General features: G+C 42.4%; 1 protein-coding gene across 1 annotated transcript; it reads left to right on the top strand.

Annotated features, from left to right (window-relative positions):
• Window positions 1-5,975: 5,975 nt before the first annotated feature.
• LOC121869280 (tigger transposable element-derived protein 1-like) lies at window positions 5,976-15,453 on the top strand. Its single transcript, XM_042370525.1, has 5 exons — window positions 5,976-6,124; window positions 8,716-8,809; window positions 9,589-9,651; window positions 14,547-14,868; window positions 15,038-15,453. Exons 1-5 carry the CDS (start codon window positions 5,976-5,978, stop codon window positions 15,451-15,453), a joined length of 1,044 nt encoding a protein of 347 aa, XP_042226459.1.
• The last annotated feature ends 276 nt before the right edge of the window (window positions 15,454-15,729 follow it).

The following is a 15,729-nucleotide window of genomic DNA, read 5'->3' as shown; positions in this document are numbered from 1 at the left end:
CTAACGCCTGTCTGGTGTGTTAACAGGCTGGATGGCACGCCAGAAACTAGTTTCTTTACCTTCAATTATGTTCAATAATTGTTAAAATGACTAAAAAAGTTAATATTAAACTTTTAAAATTATTGAATAGTATAAACTTCTTGATATTTACTAAAATAGTAAGGAATTTAAGTCCTAAAACCGATTATTGTATTGGCGGACTAATACTACAGCTGGTGGACCGCCGAATGCAAGCGAAAACATGTTGAAGTCGGCTCGTAAAAAACTCGTTAATCGAGGGATTGCTCATAAGAACATAAGAACATAAGAAAATAAGGAGTCTGCAATAGGCCGGTTGGCCTGTGCATGGCAGCTCCTGTCGAGAGTTACTACCACTCTATCATCCATGAATCTATCTAGCCTCCTTTTGAAACTTTCCAGAGTTCCCGCACTTACTACAAAGTTGCTAAGCTTGTTCCACTCGTCCACCACCCTATTTGTGAACCAGTTTCTTCCTATCTCCCTCCTAAACCTAAACTTATCCAACTTGAATCCGTTGCTCCGAGTCCTATCCTGCTCGGATATTATAAGAACTTTATCTATATCCCCTTCATTGATTCCTTTCACCCACTTAAATACTTGCTCATGTCCATATTCTTGTAGGCATGCGGCTTGTGGGCTTTGTGGATCACAGACAACTTCGGCTTAGCAGGGCCAGAGGCATTGGTGGTGAACAGTACGGTGATGCGCTCCTTCTGCATTTTGCGTCTCTGACACTTGCTAGCAGACTTGACTATGAAGGTCTTGGATGGCAATTTCTTCCAGTACAACCCGGATTCATCCATATTGAACATTTGGTCGCCGGTGTACTGGCCTTCCTCCATAATTTGCCGTAAAAATGGGGGAAAATTCCTGGCGGCAGCCCGGTCGGCACTTGCTCCTTCTCCAACTATCTCAATATTCGTGATCTTGTTGGGTCGTTTAAAACCTTGCAGCCACCCAGCGGAAGCACTGAAGGGCTTGGCCTCCGCAACCCCCATTTTTCTTGCTACTGCTGTGTAGAGTTCCCGGGCGTAGTCTTGCAGTGCCCGAGTGTCGACTTTCCTTCTTGGCTAACGATTAATGTAGCTTTCCAACAAACTCTCGGTCTTCAGCAGCATCTTATTGTGGCAATATTTCACCAGTGAGGCACTGGTTTTGCCGGCATCCTTCTTGATAGTGCGGATCGTCGATTCATTCACTCCATATTGTCTGGCCAGATCCACCTGTCTCGTGCCTTTTTCTAACTCCTAGACGATCTTGTACTTCACCTCATAGCTTAAGGCACGTTGCACCTTCTTGGGCTTGGCGCGGCTTAGGCCAGGTAGTTCAGGGTTTCTTAGGGGTGGTGGGAGTCCAGCGGAAGCTATTGTGTAGAAAGAAAAAATAGCACTGGTTCCTGGGCACGAGTGAATGTATGCCCGGAGACAGTGAGACTGAGGCGGCGGTGGAGAGTTTGGGTGGGGGGGTGGCAAGGATAACTAGACCAATCACACCTCGCGGCCGAGGGGGGGTGCGTGGGTGGTAAGGATATGTGGCCCAATCCCAGTCTGCGACGTCTGACATCAGCACCTTGCCTTGCTGCTTGCTGTGTATATGATGGAATTTACCATATAAATAATAATTATCTCTTCTAACAGGTGCCGCGTAAAAGGCCTTCCGCATAAAAAATATCCGCGTAAAACCAGAATATATATATGTGTGTGTTTGTATCTGTTTGCAGTCTCCAGCAACATTTTTTGAAGACAAAACTGAAATTTGGCATGGAGATGTGCATGCACCTCAGAAAACACCCCTCTTAAAAAACATGTTTCACTTGGGGTGGCAGGGATGGCCCTGCTCCCTCCTAAAAGTCAAAGATTAGCTGATAAAGAACAGGTATCTCTCAAGGTACGAATGGGTTAGGTTCCAACAAGGACAAAACCTTCCTAACTAATGATAAATAGTACACAATTACTCTAATTTACTACCTAACATGAAAAAATTAACAAACTACTGATTAGCTTTAGTACATTACTTTATGGGAGGGAGTAACACGTGCGACCCATGTGGGAGGTTTCTACCCGTCCAGTAACAACCAGGCTAAACAGCAGAACTGTTTCACGTTGCCCAGAGGATGGTGTGCATGTGGAACAACTTATTCTTTGTACATAAAATAATATATAGGTTGAGAAAATGTGAGGAATAAGTAAAAATAATATGTAATAAATAAAATAATAGAAAAAACTACTGCATTACTATTTGACAATCTTGCCATTAGTATGAGACAGCAGAGCCGTCAAGAGACTCTGTTTCCTCTCTCCCTCACTCTCTGGTACTAGCTCCCATATACGTAATAAATGTTTAGTACGTTTATAGTTTTTACTTTATGAATTTTTTTTTCTTTTTTGCACATTCTGTATGAATGATTAAGTATATGTGCACGTAACATTAAATAACATAAAATAAATAAATAAATAAAAATACTGTACGTATATCTACCCAAAAACATGAGCTGAAAAATATCAATAACACAGCTCACAGCTTTGCTGGAGGCTGAGATACCAACACTGCACCCCACCTCCCACCACAGTACCCCTCCCGCAATTCCCAGGGACATAAGAAATTTTTATTCACATTTATGTTTTTGACCTTATAATAATCATTTTTTTTTAATATTTGCTTTGCACATACTCTCTGAATGATTGTGTGTGCATATAACAGATAAAAAAAAAAAACTTATATCTACCCAAAACTGCAGGTTGTAAAATAACAATAATGCAGCTCTCAGCTTGATTCAGATCCCAGCACTGAACCCCCCAACCACTTCCACCATCCACACTAACTCCGGGGATTTAGAAAATGTCTATTCTCTTTATATTTTTTATATTATAATCATTTAATTATTTTTTTCTCATTGTCTGTGCATATACTGTACTGTAATAGGAAAAAAAGAAAAAAAACGTATGTCTACCCCGGTCTGTGATAAGTCCCGTGCTCATACAAAATGTTTATTCCCTTAATATTTTTTTTACCTTATGATTTTTGTTTTTTGTGTGTACAGCTTGTATGTACGTTTGTGTGTGCATGTAACTGAAAAAAAATATGTTGTATATACAATACTGTATACCCAAAATTACGAACTGAAAAATAACCATAACATAACTCCTACCTCAGCCTGGTAGGGAAAGCACAAGGGGAATGTGGCCACCCCCAGCTGACTCCCAGGAGCACGCAATTTGAATTTTGCCGGGACCCAAATTTGTATAAATAGGGAAAGCTTTCATAACATGTAATAGTGGTATCAATTTAGGAAATTTGTATAAACATATTTTTGCACTTTGAACGTTTATATCTTGAGATGATAGTGTAAGTGATATAGTGTAGATAGTGTAGTGGATGTAGAGTAAATTATAGTGTAGTGGATGTTATGTCCAGTTTTTTCACATGATGTTTCCCATCCCAATTCTTTAAAATAAATTTAATAAACTTTTAATCAATTTTACACCTTGTACTGTACGTACTCATATTTATATTACTGTTGAGCATTGGCCCCCCTTGGCCAATGTTCGGCCCATTCCCCAAGTCCCTCTCCCCTACCCATCCTCACCACCGGGATATCAACATAATCAAAAGTGACAATTTCGTTTCGGAAAGAAGTGAGATTAGTGTTTACCGTAAGCCAGTGAATTCAGCACTAGACAGTGCCAGTGAGAGCCGCGACCCACCAATGGGATAAACACTGCAGTCTTCTGACCAGGAGGTGTTAATCAGTCCACCATGGGAACAACAGAGGGCCGGCCAGCTATGCACCTGACTACGAGATAACACAACACCACCCAGCAGGGCGAGGTATCAGAATGGAAAGTGGCTTATGTGAGTCCTATCTTCAAGAAGGGCGATAGGCACTCCACGAACAACTATAGACCGGTGAGCCTGACCAGCATAATATGTAAAGTACTTGAGAGTATTATCAGAGATGCAGCGATGGAACATCTACTACGAAACAACCTTGTAAAAGATTGCCAACACGGTTTTATGCCGGGGCGCTCTTGCTTGACACAATTGCTCAAGGTATTGGATATTTGGACCCATATTCTAGAACGGGGTGGTAATATCGACAATATTTACCTAGATTTTGCCAAGGCTTTCGACAGTGTACCCCACGAAAGGCTGAAAATCAAACTGGAAGGGTACGGAATTCGGGGAAATGTCCTAGCGTGGATAGAAGACTTTCTACATGACCGCAAGCAATGTGTGGTGATTAATGGCACGAAATCGTCATCTGTACCTGTAACAAGTGGGGTACCGCAGGGTAGTGTATTGGGCCCGCTGTTGTTTGTTTGTTTCATAAATGATATGCCTGACGTTGTACACTCCTCCATACAAATGTTTGCCGATGACGCCAAGTTATTTCGGGAAATTAAGAACCAAGCGGACTGTGAAGAGCTGCAGAAGGACCTCTGTGGGCTCCAGGAATGGTCGAAGGAATGGCTGCTGAGATTCAATGTCACGAAGTGTAAGAGGATGCACCTGGGGCGTACCAACGGTAAGGAGGCGTACCATATGTCCCAACGGGATGAAGAAAATGTACTAGTTGAGACTGTGTGTGAGAAGGACCTAGGTGTGTATGTTGACAATGAGCTGAAGTTCTCGGGCCATTGTGAGAAGAAGGTAAATCAGGCAAATAAATTATTGGGTCTTATAAGAAGGTCGTTCAGATATCTAGACGGTCCGTCCCTCGTGACGATCTTCAGGAGTGAAGTGCTTCCCCATCTGGAGTACTGTCACCCCATCTGGTCCCCGAGATATGCTAGGGACTGTCAGTTGGTTGAAAATGTTCAAAGGAGGGCCACCAAGCTGGTGCCTGCACTTCGGCATCTCAGCTACCCTGCGAGATTGGAGCGCCTGAACTTGCCTAGCTTATACTACAGACGGGCAAGGGGGGACCTAGTTGAGGTTTATAAGCATCTCAGGGGGCACTACTCAGTTGAGTGTCCTTACTTGGAGCTGGCGGACGCTCGCCCCACAAGGGGTCACAGCTCAAGATTGAAGAAGCCGCAAGTCCGGAAAACCGTGAGGGCAAACTTTTTCGGAGTGAGGGTTGTAAACTCTTGGAACAATCTACCAGAGAGTGTTGTGACGGCACCGAGTGTGAGCTCTTTCAAGAGAAGACTTGACCAACACTGGAGCGGGTTCAGGTACATTCAGGAGCCGGTGCATGCCCAGTATTTGCCAACAGTGCGTGACAGAGACGTGACGACGCCCTGCTAGCGAGCCGACCTTTTGGTGAAGAATATAAAGGAAAGAGTCAGGACCGATCGCCAAGCGGCTAACAAGCCGATCAGTGGCGAAGAGGATAAAAGTAAAAGTAAAAAGTAAAAGTGACACCACCCCACACCACCCGGTGTCCCCATGACCACGTGAGGTCCTTCATATCAACACCCGAGGACGAGTTACTGCACTACGTGAACATCACACTACCTGGTATCTCCATGACCACGTGAGGTCCTTCATATCAACACCCGAGGACGAGTTACTGCACTACGTGAACACCACACCACCTGGTGTCTCCATGACCAGCCCAGGCCTGGGCCATCAACTGTAAACTATAATAATTTGTATGTTCAATCATTGTTCCTTCTCCTTTTAGTAACGAAAGCTTTTGTTAAACGACCCACCCACCCCATGTCTTTGTATGTAATAAGTCATTTTTGTCCAATGTATATTTTCAGCCTTCGGGCTGCTGACTTTTTCAATAAATCGTTAATTATTATTATTATTATTATTATTATTATTATTATTATTATTATATGGGGAAGATTGAAATGAAAAATTATGTTACACAATTTTATTGAAAATTTCCCAAAAAAGAAAAAAGAAAATCAGTACAGTACTGTCAATACATTTCTCAATCAACGGGCAATAGGAAGGATTGAGGTAGATGGGCAATGCTGAATTAATTTTTTTTTTCCCACATGGCTTCACACCCACAGTTTGGTAACCTCTGGTGTAGTGGGAGTAGTGTAGATAGTGGTATGGTTCTAGTGTGGACTGCAGCTCATAGTGTAACTGATGATGTAGTCACAAGCATAGGCTCTGAGCTCCTTCTCAAAGACAAACCCAGGTAATGCTGGTTACTCCAGCTTGAATTATATAAAGACTAAAATAAATGTACAGTATAAAATTATAATTTTTTTTATTCACACAAGCCTTTTCCAGCAGTGTTGCATGTTGCAAGGTGGTGAGGCAATTGTTGATCTCCAGATTCTTAGTAGCTATCCACTATAGCCTTAACCCTTTGAGGACTGAAGAGTTAAATCAAAGCCATCAAAGGTTTAAAACAGCATCATCAAAGGGTTAAATCATAGTCAGAGGATTTAATCAGTCATCAAAGGGTTACATCATGATCAACAAAGGGTTAAATTAGTTGTCAAAGGGTTAATCAATCCATTTGGCTGGATTCTGGTCCATAAGAGAGATTTCACAATCTACCAGTGCACCCAATAGTGTACTGTATGACTAAATTTACTTAGGTTAAATTAAAGTGACTTAATATATGCAGTCCCCTTTATTTACATGTTTACTATTTTTAGCACTGGACTTGTGGCAAGAAGTGAGACAGTCAGAGTTAAAAATAGTTGGTTGAGTTGGGAGAACAGTATAGAAAACAATTGAGACCCTGCAATTGTGTGTAAATGAGGCAAAAAGTCAGATCAGCAACCTGGGACTTGTTCACAATTTTTGTGATGCCATATGGCAGCAGGGTCTACCATTAGACAACACATTATGCTTCCAATATTTTCCCAGGCGGTAGTACGTACCTCCCTGTTTGATAGCTGCCTATTATATGCGTCCCAAACCATCGAAACTTCCAGACTATCGGGTCCCAGATTAGCAGGGTCCAACCTGTACTTAATTTTTGTTTTACGTATTAGAATGGGTCCTTAAATGGCCGAGCCTTAGGGATTTGAAGGTAATGAAGATAAGACATATTGAAAGGTAGGAAAAATATAGGTGGACATGCAATAGCCAGTCAAATTTCTAGATATAGTCACACCAACATTGTCACACCGTGAAAAAAGTGTGCACATATCTGTGGAGTCCTTATAGTTCACTCGCTTGGCTCTTCTTTGCATTTCATCCAATTGTCATCATCGTGATGACGGCTAACCTGAAAACTTTAAGGATTCATATTACGCTCAAACGTCCACAAAACCTTCCGAGTCCCCCAGTGGAAACGTCCCCCGTTTTCTCGAATATAATCCACGGATTTCGTAGCAGACGCTGTATGTTGGGACCTGTTGCCATCCAACCTTTTGTAATCAATTTAATTTTGCTTTTGATAGCTGAGTCAGAGCATTGTTAGTGAGGATAATAGTAGAGAATGAAACTGAGTTCATAGTCTTAGTTTCAACGTCAGAGTGTACAGTAAATTAATTCATCGATATAGAAGTAGGTAGACTCCCTGGCCTATTTTGAGTGAGGGTGCCGCGGGCATTTCAACCGTTAGTAAGTGCTCGTCCCTTGACCCAATTAATAGTTGATTGTGCAAGTGTTACAGTAACGTAGTTGATATGCTCTGAGTGAAGTCATATTTACGTCTTTAACGTCCCCTGAAATGTGATGTCGTTGTCACAGTTATTAAGTGCTTGCCCTTCACCCATACAGGTCCCTAACGCAGCCTAGGCCGTGTCTGTAGCGTGGATGTTGTATCCACTGTGTCTGGGGAGATGTCCGAGGTCCAGTAGGATCAGTTACCTTTGTGAGACCCGGCCGTCAGAAACTTCAGACTACCTATGGCCCCCATAGCTACCTCGTCTGGCCCTAACGCTAGGCCTGCGAGGTGGCCCCGGATCACCAAGCCACACACCACTACCAGCCCCCATCATTGGTGGATGAGTGTTTACCTCAGTAGGGCTATTTGTGTGGTGGGGTTAATCCACTGGGATCTTCAGAGTTCGTCGGAAAGTACTCCATGGTGGCAGGATCCCATGGCGGTTGCTTGAGTATCACTCCTGACGACCGAGTTTTGTAGTGGCAGTTGCCCTGGTCTTCATGGTGCTAAGTGACTATAAGAGTTATGTGTTATTGAGTATGTCCACCCAGTAGGGTTGGGAGTGTTATTGAGTATGTCCACCCAGTAGTGGTGTGAGTATGTTGAGCCTGAGGGCATAGTACCAGATTTCGTCTGTTGGTACATATATATTCTTTTCCTAATTCCATATTAATGTTTAAATAAATTTTGTATTTGTATATTGTGTCTATTATTTACCTACAGTATTTACCGTTATTTCTTCCCTATTAATTGATACTATCATTACACACCCACGAGCCTCCTCTCGTCACGCTACCAATGGTAATAAGTATGAGAGTAAAAGGAATTGTTACAGACACACAGGCCCTTATAAAATGGTGGCAGCCCAGGCCCTCATAAAATGGTGGCACCCCAGGCCCTCATACAATAGCTTCCGAAATTGTTCTGAATGTTGCCAATAATTAGGAAAACAAATGACTGATGTTTCATAAGAATCCCAATATTGGTTAGAAAGTTAATCAATGCCCAATCTCAGTTACTGTAATGAAAAGTCAGAAAACTGGATGTATAAGTTATTTACAGCAAGAAGTAAAATCAAGTATAGGAGTGACTATATCTAGAGATTTCACAGGCTACTGCATGTCCAGCTACATTTTTCCGACCTTTCAATATGTCTACAGGTATTTTCATAATCCAGAGAGAAATTTAGGGTACCTTTTAAGAACAGAAACACCCTATGAGCTGCAGGACTGTATCAGGCACCTCTCAATCCCAGTAGGTGCCAGATAATAGGTTCTACTATAATAATAAATAAAGTAAAAGACAAAATACTACATTGCCGCCATTTGGCAATCGTTTCACTACACATGGGACACAGAAGACAGCTCAGATCCCTCATGTTGCTACCCCTTCAGTCGCTCAGCATGCTATTTCTGGCACATGAAGAAATGTTTATTCCCTTTATGTTTTTGACCTGATGATAATTATTTCTTGTAGTTTTATTTGCACATTTTGTATGAAAGATTGCATGCATATAACCCAAAATTACGAGTTGAAAAATAACCACAACATAACTCTGGCATCCTTCTCTCTCTCACAATGGTTCTGTGAACATCTCCCAAGCATTTACGCTGGTAAAGTTTTTCTTTCCAGGTGAAGTTTACCATAATCATGCCCCCTAAAAGGAAACTTAGGCAGTGTTTGTGGTGGTGAGACTGAAAAAAAGAAAAGAGCACATACTGTGAGATCTTTTGAAGCATTTTCTATATTTCCTGAAATGCTATCAAGATATGTAAATTTGAATTTACGGTGTAACGTATATAACTGGAACATTCAAGATCCATTGACAGTGAGATTGAAAGCTTCAACTCTATTTAATTGTAGTGAAATTTGTACTAAGACGATATGTTTGACTGTCAAACAAAACCAGAATTCACTGATCATGCTCCAGTGAAGTTACGATATCCATTTGCAACCGAAGCCATATTTCTTTGATTGTTGCCATCAGAGAATCTGAGGACTATATTGAAATAATTGTCATTTTTGTATTTCAGAATCTCATTAATCATGACATAAAAACCTGTCACCCACCAAATTCTCTGAAGTCTAACGGCCATGTATGTATAGCTCTTGTTTGCTCTGAAGCCGAGTTGACAAGAAATTTGACTGCCAGTCTGACAAGTTCACATCAATTTAATTATTGCCTTGCAAGCTCAAAAACTTTTTAGATTACAACCATTAGTCTTAAGAAACATTTGTAAAGTCTTAACAGATGTTACTTGCATTAATACAAGGTGCACATGACTCAAAGTAATAGACCAGTAGTGTACAGTAGTACCACGCTTAACGCGGTCAATTGAACCCACAGGGTACCGTGTTAAGTGAAAACCGCGTTAAGTGAACAACAGAACATATGGGATTAATTCCAATAGAGACTGGCCCGACCCCCAAACTCCACTTTTTGACGACACACAACTATGTTGTAGTAAAAATTTTATCTTAACTTTATGATGGTATGCACAAACAAGTATATAGAAGAGGTTAGGTTAGGAAAAATAAAGGTTAAGTTAGGAAAAATAAAGGTTAGGTTAGGAAAACTAAAAGTTATGTTGAACACTTACGTTAGTAGAAGAGATGGGTCGGCATACGGGGATGGAGGCTGGTTCCGAGGCAGAGGGCAGATTACTGGCCCTCAGGTGAATCACCATCACCAGGTGAATCACCATCACTATCCGTTATAGTTGTCAGGGCCTCCCTGACAAATCCCTCAAAGTCACCTTCACTGTCACTATCACTGGCTGGCTGTGGTGGGTTGCGGGCGAAGAACTCGGTAATGCTTTTTTGACGGCTAGTGTTAATGTTGTCTTGATACACCGTGATGTACGGCTCCATAGCCTGCACCAGCCGGGTATGGAAGACTTCATAGCGGTCATCGTCATTGTCGCGGGAAAGGAAGGACTTCATTTTTTCTGCATACTCCATGGCACCCTTAATATCACTATGACTTAACTTGTGTTCTTCCGAGAATGACGCACCTTCTTCCTCTTCACTGACGTGCTCATCTTCCAACATCTCGTCGGCAGTCACTTCAGGATCTCTGATCACCTCCAGGATGTCTTCGTTGGTGGTCTCGGAGAAGCCTTCAGCTGTAATATTGTGCGCAGCTTCTCTGGCAAGGTCCACTGCTACTGCAACAGTCTGAACCTCACCAGTCACAGGTTGACTCCTCCTCTCAGCTGGTATGCCATGCAACACATGTCTCCATGCGTGACGAATCGTAGCAATAGACAGCTGACCCCATGCCTCCACCAAGAAGTCTACAGCTTGTTTGACGTTAAACTTCTTCCAAAACTGTTTGACGAGAACTTCTTGAGTCGCCACCTCTTGTTCCTTGTCCTCGTCGCTTTTACTCTCGCTGTCGGTGTCACCCAGCTTACGCAACTCATCCTTGGTGTTGGTAGAGTCGTTCAGGAGCTTGAACTTCTTTGCAGAGTATGCAGCTTTCACATTGCAGATCAACTCCTGGTCCATGGGCTGGATTAATGACGTAGTGTTGGGAGGAAGGAAGACCACTTTTACGTTGGGGTGACGATCCATAAGTAGGGGCGAGTGTCCAGGTGCGTTGTCAAGGAGCAACAAAATGTTGAATGGAACATTCTGTTGCTCGCAGAATTTCTTCACGTCGGGAACAAAACAGTCGTCAAACCAGAAGAGGGACAGAGAAGAGGACATCCACGCCTTACGTGCGGTTAGCCAGTGGACATTAAGCTTGTTCATGTCCATATTCTTGTAGGCGTGCGGCTTGCGGGCTGTGTGAATCACCGATAACTTTGGTTTACAGGTACCGGAGGCATTGGTGGTAAAGAGGACGGTGATGCGTTCCTTCTGCAACTTCCGACCCCTTACCTTGCTGGCAGACTGGACAACGAAGGTCTTGGAAGGTAGCTTTTTCCAGAAAAGACCAGATTCGTCCATGTTAAACACCTGGTCGTCAGTGTACTGTCCTTCCTCCATAACCTCACATAAGAACGGAGGAAAATCTCTAGCCGCCACACGGTCAGCACTCGCTTCCTCACCACCAATGTTGATGTTGGTGATCTTGTTCCTCTTCTTAAACCTATGCAGCCAACCAGAGGAAGCATTGAAGGGTTTGGGCTCTGCAATTCCCAGCTTACGTGACACTGCTGTGTACAGTTCACGTGCGTACTCCTGCACTGAACGCGTGTCCACCGCCATGTTGCGTCACGCCTGACGAATCAAATAATTCACCAGCAAATTTTCCACCTTTACCAGCACCCTGTTCTGGCAATACTTGATCATTGAAGCACCTGCAGACTTTGTGATTTTCATGTGTTCTTTAATCTTGGCTGAATCCTTCTTAATAGTGCGAATCGTAGATTCGTTGACGCCATGCCGGCGCGCGAGATCAACTTGACGTGTTCCTTTCTCCAAATCTTGAATGATCTGGTATTTCACTTCGTAGCTTAGGCCACGGCGTGTCTTCTTGGGCTTAGGGCGGCTGGGTCCAGGTAAGGAAAGGTTTCTCTCTGGTGGCGGTGGTGGTCCGGCGGAAGCCATTTCACAGAACAATGGATGCACGTATACACGGGGTGGCCTGGAGGGATGAAACTACCGCGGCAGCATCCTCTTTCCTCCCTCCCTCCCTCCCCGGGTGGACACTTTAAACCAATTACAGCTAGCAGCAGAGGGGGGTAGGGATGCATGGCTAATCACAGTCCGATATGTCATATGACGTCAGTGATAACGCAACAAAGACACACACTGCGCAACCTTACAGCGCGGCTTGCCCAGGCGGAGGGAGGCGGAGGCGGGAAGGGAGGGAGGGAGGAGGAGGAGGCGCGAGGCAGGCGGTAGGCGGGAGCAGCGGGTGGCGGGTGGGGCGAATCTAAAAATAGCGTTGAGCCGGACACTCTGCACGTATATGGGTAGATGAACCGCATTAAGTGAAAGTTCGGTTCTGGCGAGGCACCGCGTATATGCGAAACCGCGTTAAGCGGGGTATTACTGTAATTCATAATTTGCTATGTTCCACTAAAAACATCTGGCCAGGCAGTGGAGGGTAACTGGGTGGTCCCAGTAGTCCCTTGTATAGTAATACACCTATCTCCGTTTGCTGGAATCCCTCTTAACCGGAACACTTCCTAGCCGAAATTAAAATGTTCTCGGAAAATAACGAGAAAATTTTCCCAGTACAGTACCTGGAAAATTCCGGGGATGGGGATTTTTATTCTGGGTTTGAGAGACGGAAATCAAGGGCATTTCCCAGAAATTAAAGGGAAAATTTTCCGGTGCCCAGAAAATTCCAGGGATGGGAGATTTTTTTTCTGGCTTTGAAATATGAAATGCACAGTAAACTCTTGTAATACGCGAGGATAGGTTCCAAGAAATGGTGCGAATTGGTAAAACCGCGAATAGCAACTTATCTACGTTAGTGCACTACTGTATACCTATACCAAACAACCGACCAGCCGCGGCAGCACTCATCCCCTCTTTTAACTTAGAGGCATCCCCCGCGTTACAGAACCCCGGGTTGCGGAATTTCGCTCTTTCGGAATTTGTAAATTATGACCATAATTTCGAGATACGGCTCGTAAATCCGCCCTTACGGAAATTGGGGTAAATTTTAACAATTAAAAAAAAATCACTATAAAATTAAATTTTTTTGTTAAAAATTATAATTTGTTTGGTGTGGATTTCTTGGTGTTTGCTACCGCCAAGCGCGGCATCACCATGCGGAGTCACTCCATTGTTTACATCCAGTGTGCGCACATGTTTCTCGCCCCAGCAGTTGTATTTAACTTTTACAAACATACAGTTAGTACAGTACAGTGCATTACCCTTATTCAAGATGACTGGAAAGAGGCCATCAAGTGGAAGTGACCGCAGTACAGTGGAGTCTGCATTTACTCGGTCAATTGAACCCGTGGAGGCCTGCATAAAACGAGAAACGCGTAAATGAAATAACAGAACATATGGTATTAATTGAAATAGAGACTGGGCCGACCCCCAAACTCCACTTTTTCCGACACAATACCTACGTTGTAGTAAAAATAATATCTTAATTTTATGATGGTATGCACACACAATTAATATTTAAGAGAAATACAGTCGCCGGTTAATGTCCATTCAAATAATAGACTCAACTCCCGCCCCCCCCCTCTTCTCACGCTTGCTGGCTCCTCCCTCTCTGAGAAAATGTTTGGGTGAAAACAGTAGGCTTACATTTTTAGTAATAAATAATACCTCAGACTAAAGTTAGGATAATATAATTGACATTGCTGGATTCCTTGCGGGACAAGGAATATTTTGAATATAAATGTCATATATTTTGCACAAAAGATAAAATTTTTGCTGTTTCTAATCAAAATTCTTACATTAGATCTAAAATTTGTATGTCTAATGCAAATTTTATGTTTATATTTAAAATAATCATAATCTTATAAGAATTCCAGCAATGTAAATTATATTCTGGCCGGGTAATTTGTATGAATTTTATGAGCTAAAACAAATATCTTCAGTAAATACAGTAAACAAATTATACTTCACCCGCGTAAATGACCAAATTTACCGCGTAATTAATGCATTTCATTCTGGCAAGGCACCGCGTAAATGACCAAACATGTAAACAAAAGCCACGTAAATGCAGACTCCACTGTAGTGGAAAAAGAAGCTGCAAAGGCATTACATTGGATATTAAACTTGAAGTTTTAAGAAGGTTTGATGCTGGAGAAAAACTTAGCCAGATTGCAAAAACATTAGGTCTTGCTACTTCAACAGTGGGAACAATCCGTGATAATAAGGACAAAATTAGGTAAGTGCTCAAGCAGCTACTCCATTAACTGCTCGAACCTTGTATTTTCATAGAAGTGATGTGATGGTTCATATGGAATGACTCCTGAGTGTCTGGATTGAAGATCAGACTAAATGCAATGTGCCACGAAACACTATGGTCATTCAACAGAAAGCCATAAGTTTGTTTAATGATTTGTAGGAAGAGGAAGGTGCTAAACCTTTTCTGGCTAATAAAGGCTGGTTTGAAAGGTTTAAGAGGCGCCTTAATTTACACAACATAAATATGACCGGTGAAGCTGCCAGTGCTGATACAGATTCTGCTCATAAATATCCTGCCGAGCTGAAAAAAATTATTGATGAAGGAGGTTACACACCAGAACAAGTGTACAATGTTGTTGAAACTGGGCTTTTCTGGAAGCGCATGCCTGCTAGAACTTTTATTTCCATTGAAGAAAAATCAGCACCGGGCTTTAAAGCATCCAAAGATCATCTAACACTTCTTGTGGGAGGCAATGCTTCAGGTGACATGAAATTAAAGCCCCCTACTTGTGTATCACTCTGAAAATCCAAGAGCTCTCAAGGGCTATGCCAAGTCTAATCTACCTGTGATATGGCGTTCCAATAAGAAGGCTTGGATGACTATGACCCTTTTCCAAGACTGGTTCACTAACTATTTTTGCCCTGCTGTAGAAAGATATAATGCCAGGCGTAACATATCTAATAAAGCATTGCTCCTCTTAGACAATGCACCAAGCCACCCAGTAAATTTAAATGATCTTTCTGATAATGTTAGAGTGGAGTACATCCCCAAGAACACAACTTCCTTGCTCCAGCCAATGGATCAAGGTGTGATAGCTAACTTTAAGGAATATTATCTAAGAACAACTTTTTTGCAGCTCATAAAATCAATTGATGGGGAGGATAAACCCACAATTAGGGACTTCTGGAAGAAGTTCAACATCTTGAATGCTGTGGATAATATAGCCGAGTCATGGGATGAAGTGAAAACCTCAGCTATGAATGGTTCATGGAAAAGCATATGGCCAGAGTGTGTCCATGAATTTAAAGGTTTTTCACAAGCTGAAAGTCTACAGCAAGTTCAATAAGACATTGTGACACTTGCAAATAATGTAGATTTTGAAGAAGTCATAGAAAATGATGTGGTTGAGTTGCTAGAGTCCCATAGAGAAGATTTGACTTATGAAAATCTGATGATGTTGGAACAAGACCGAGCTGCAGGACAAGAAGATATAGAATCTCCACCCACCTCACTTCAGTTGACAACAAAGGATATTTCTACAGTAGGCTCTCGCCAATAATGACTTCCACAATAACGTTTTCGACAATAACGGTAAGTTAGAATAGATACCCATTTTCGATAA

This window comes from Homarus americanus, unplaced genomic scaffold (genome assembly GCF_018991925.1).
Source record: "Homarus americanus isolate GMGI-L3 unplaced genomic scaffold, GMGI_Hamer_2.0 scaffold36734, whole genome shotgun sequence".
In the NCBI taxonomy this organism is placed as follows: Eukaryota; Metazoa; Arthropoda; class Malacostraca; order Decapoda; family Nephropidae; genus Homarus; species Homarus americanus.
Note: the sequence above shows the minus strand (reverse complement) of the source record. Positions and strands in the feature narration are given on the sequence as shown.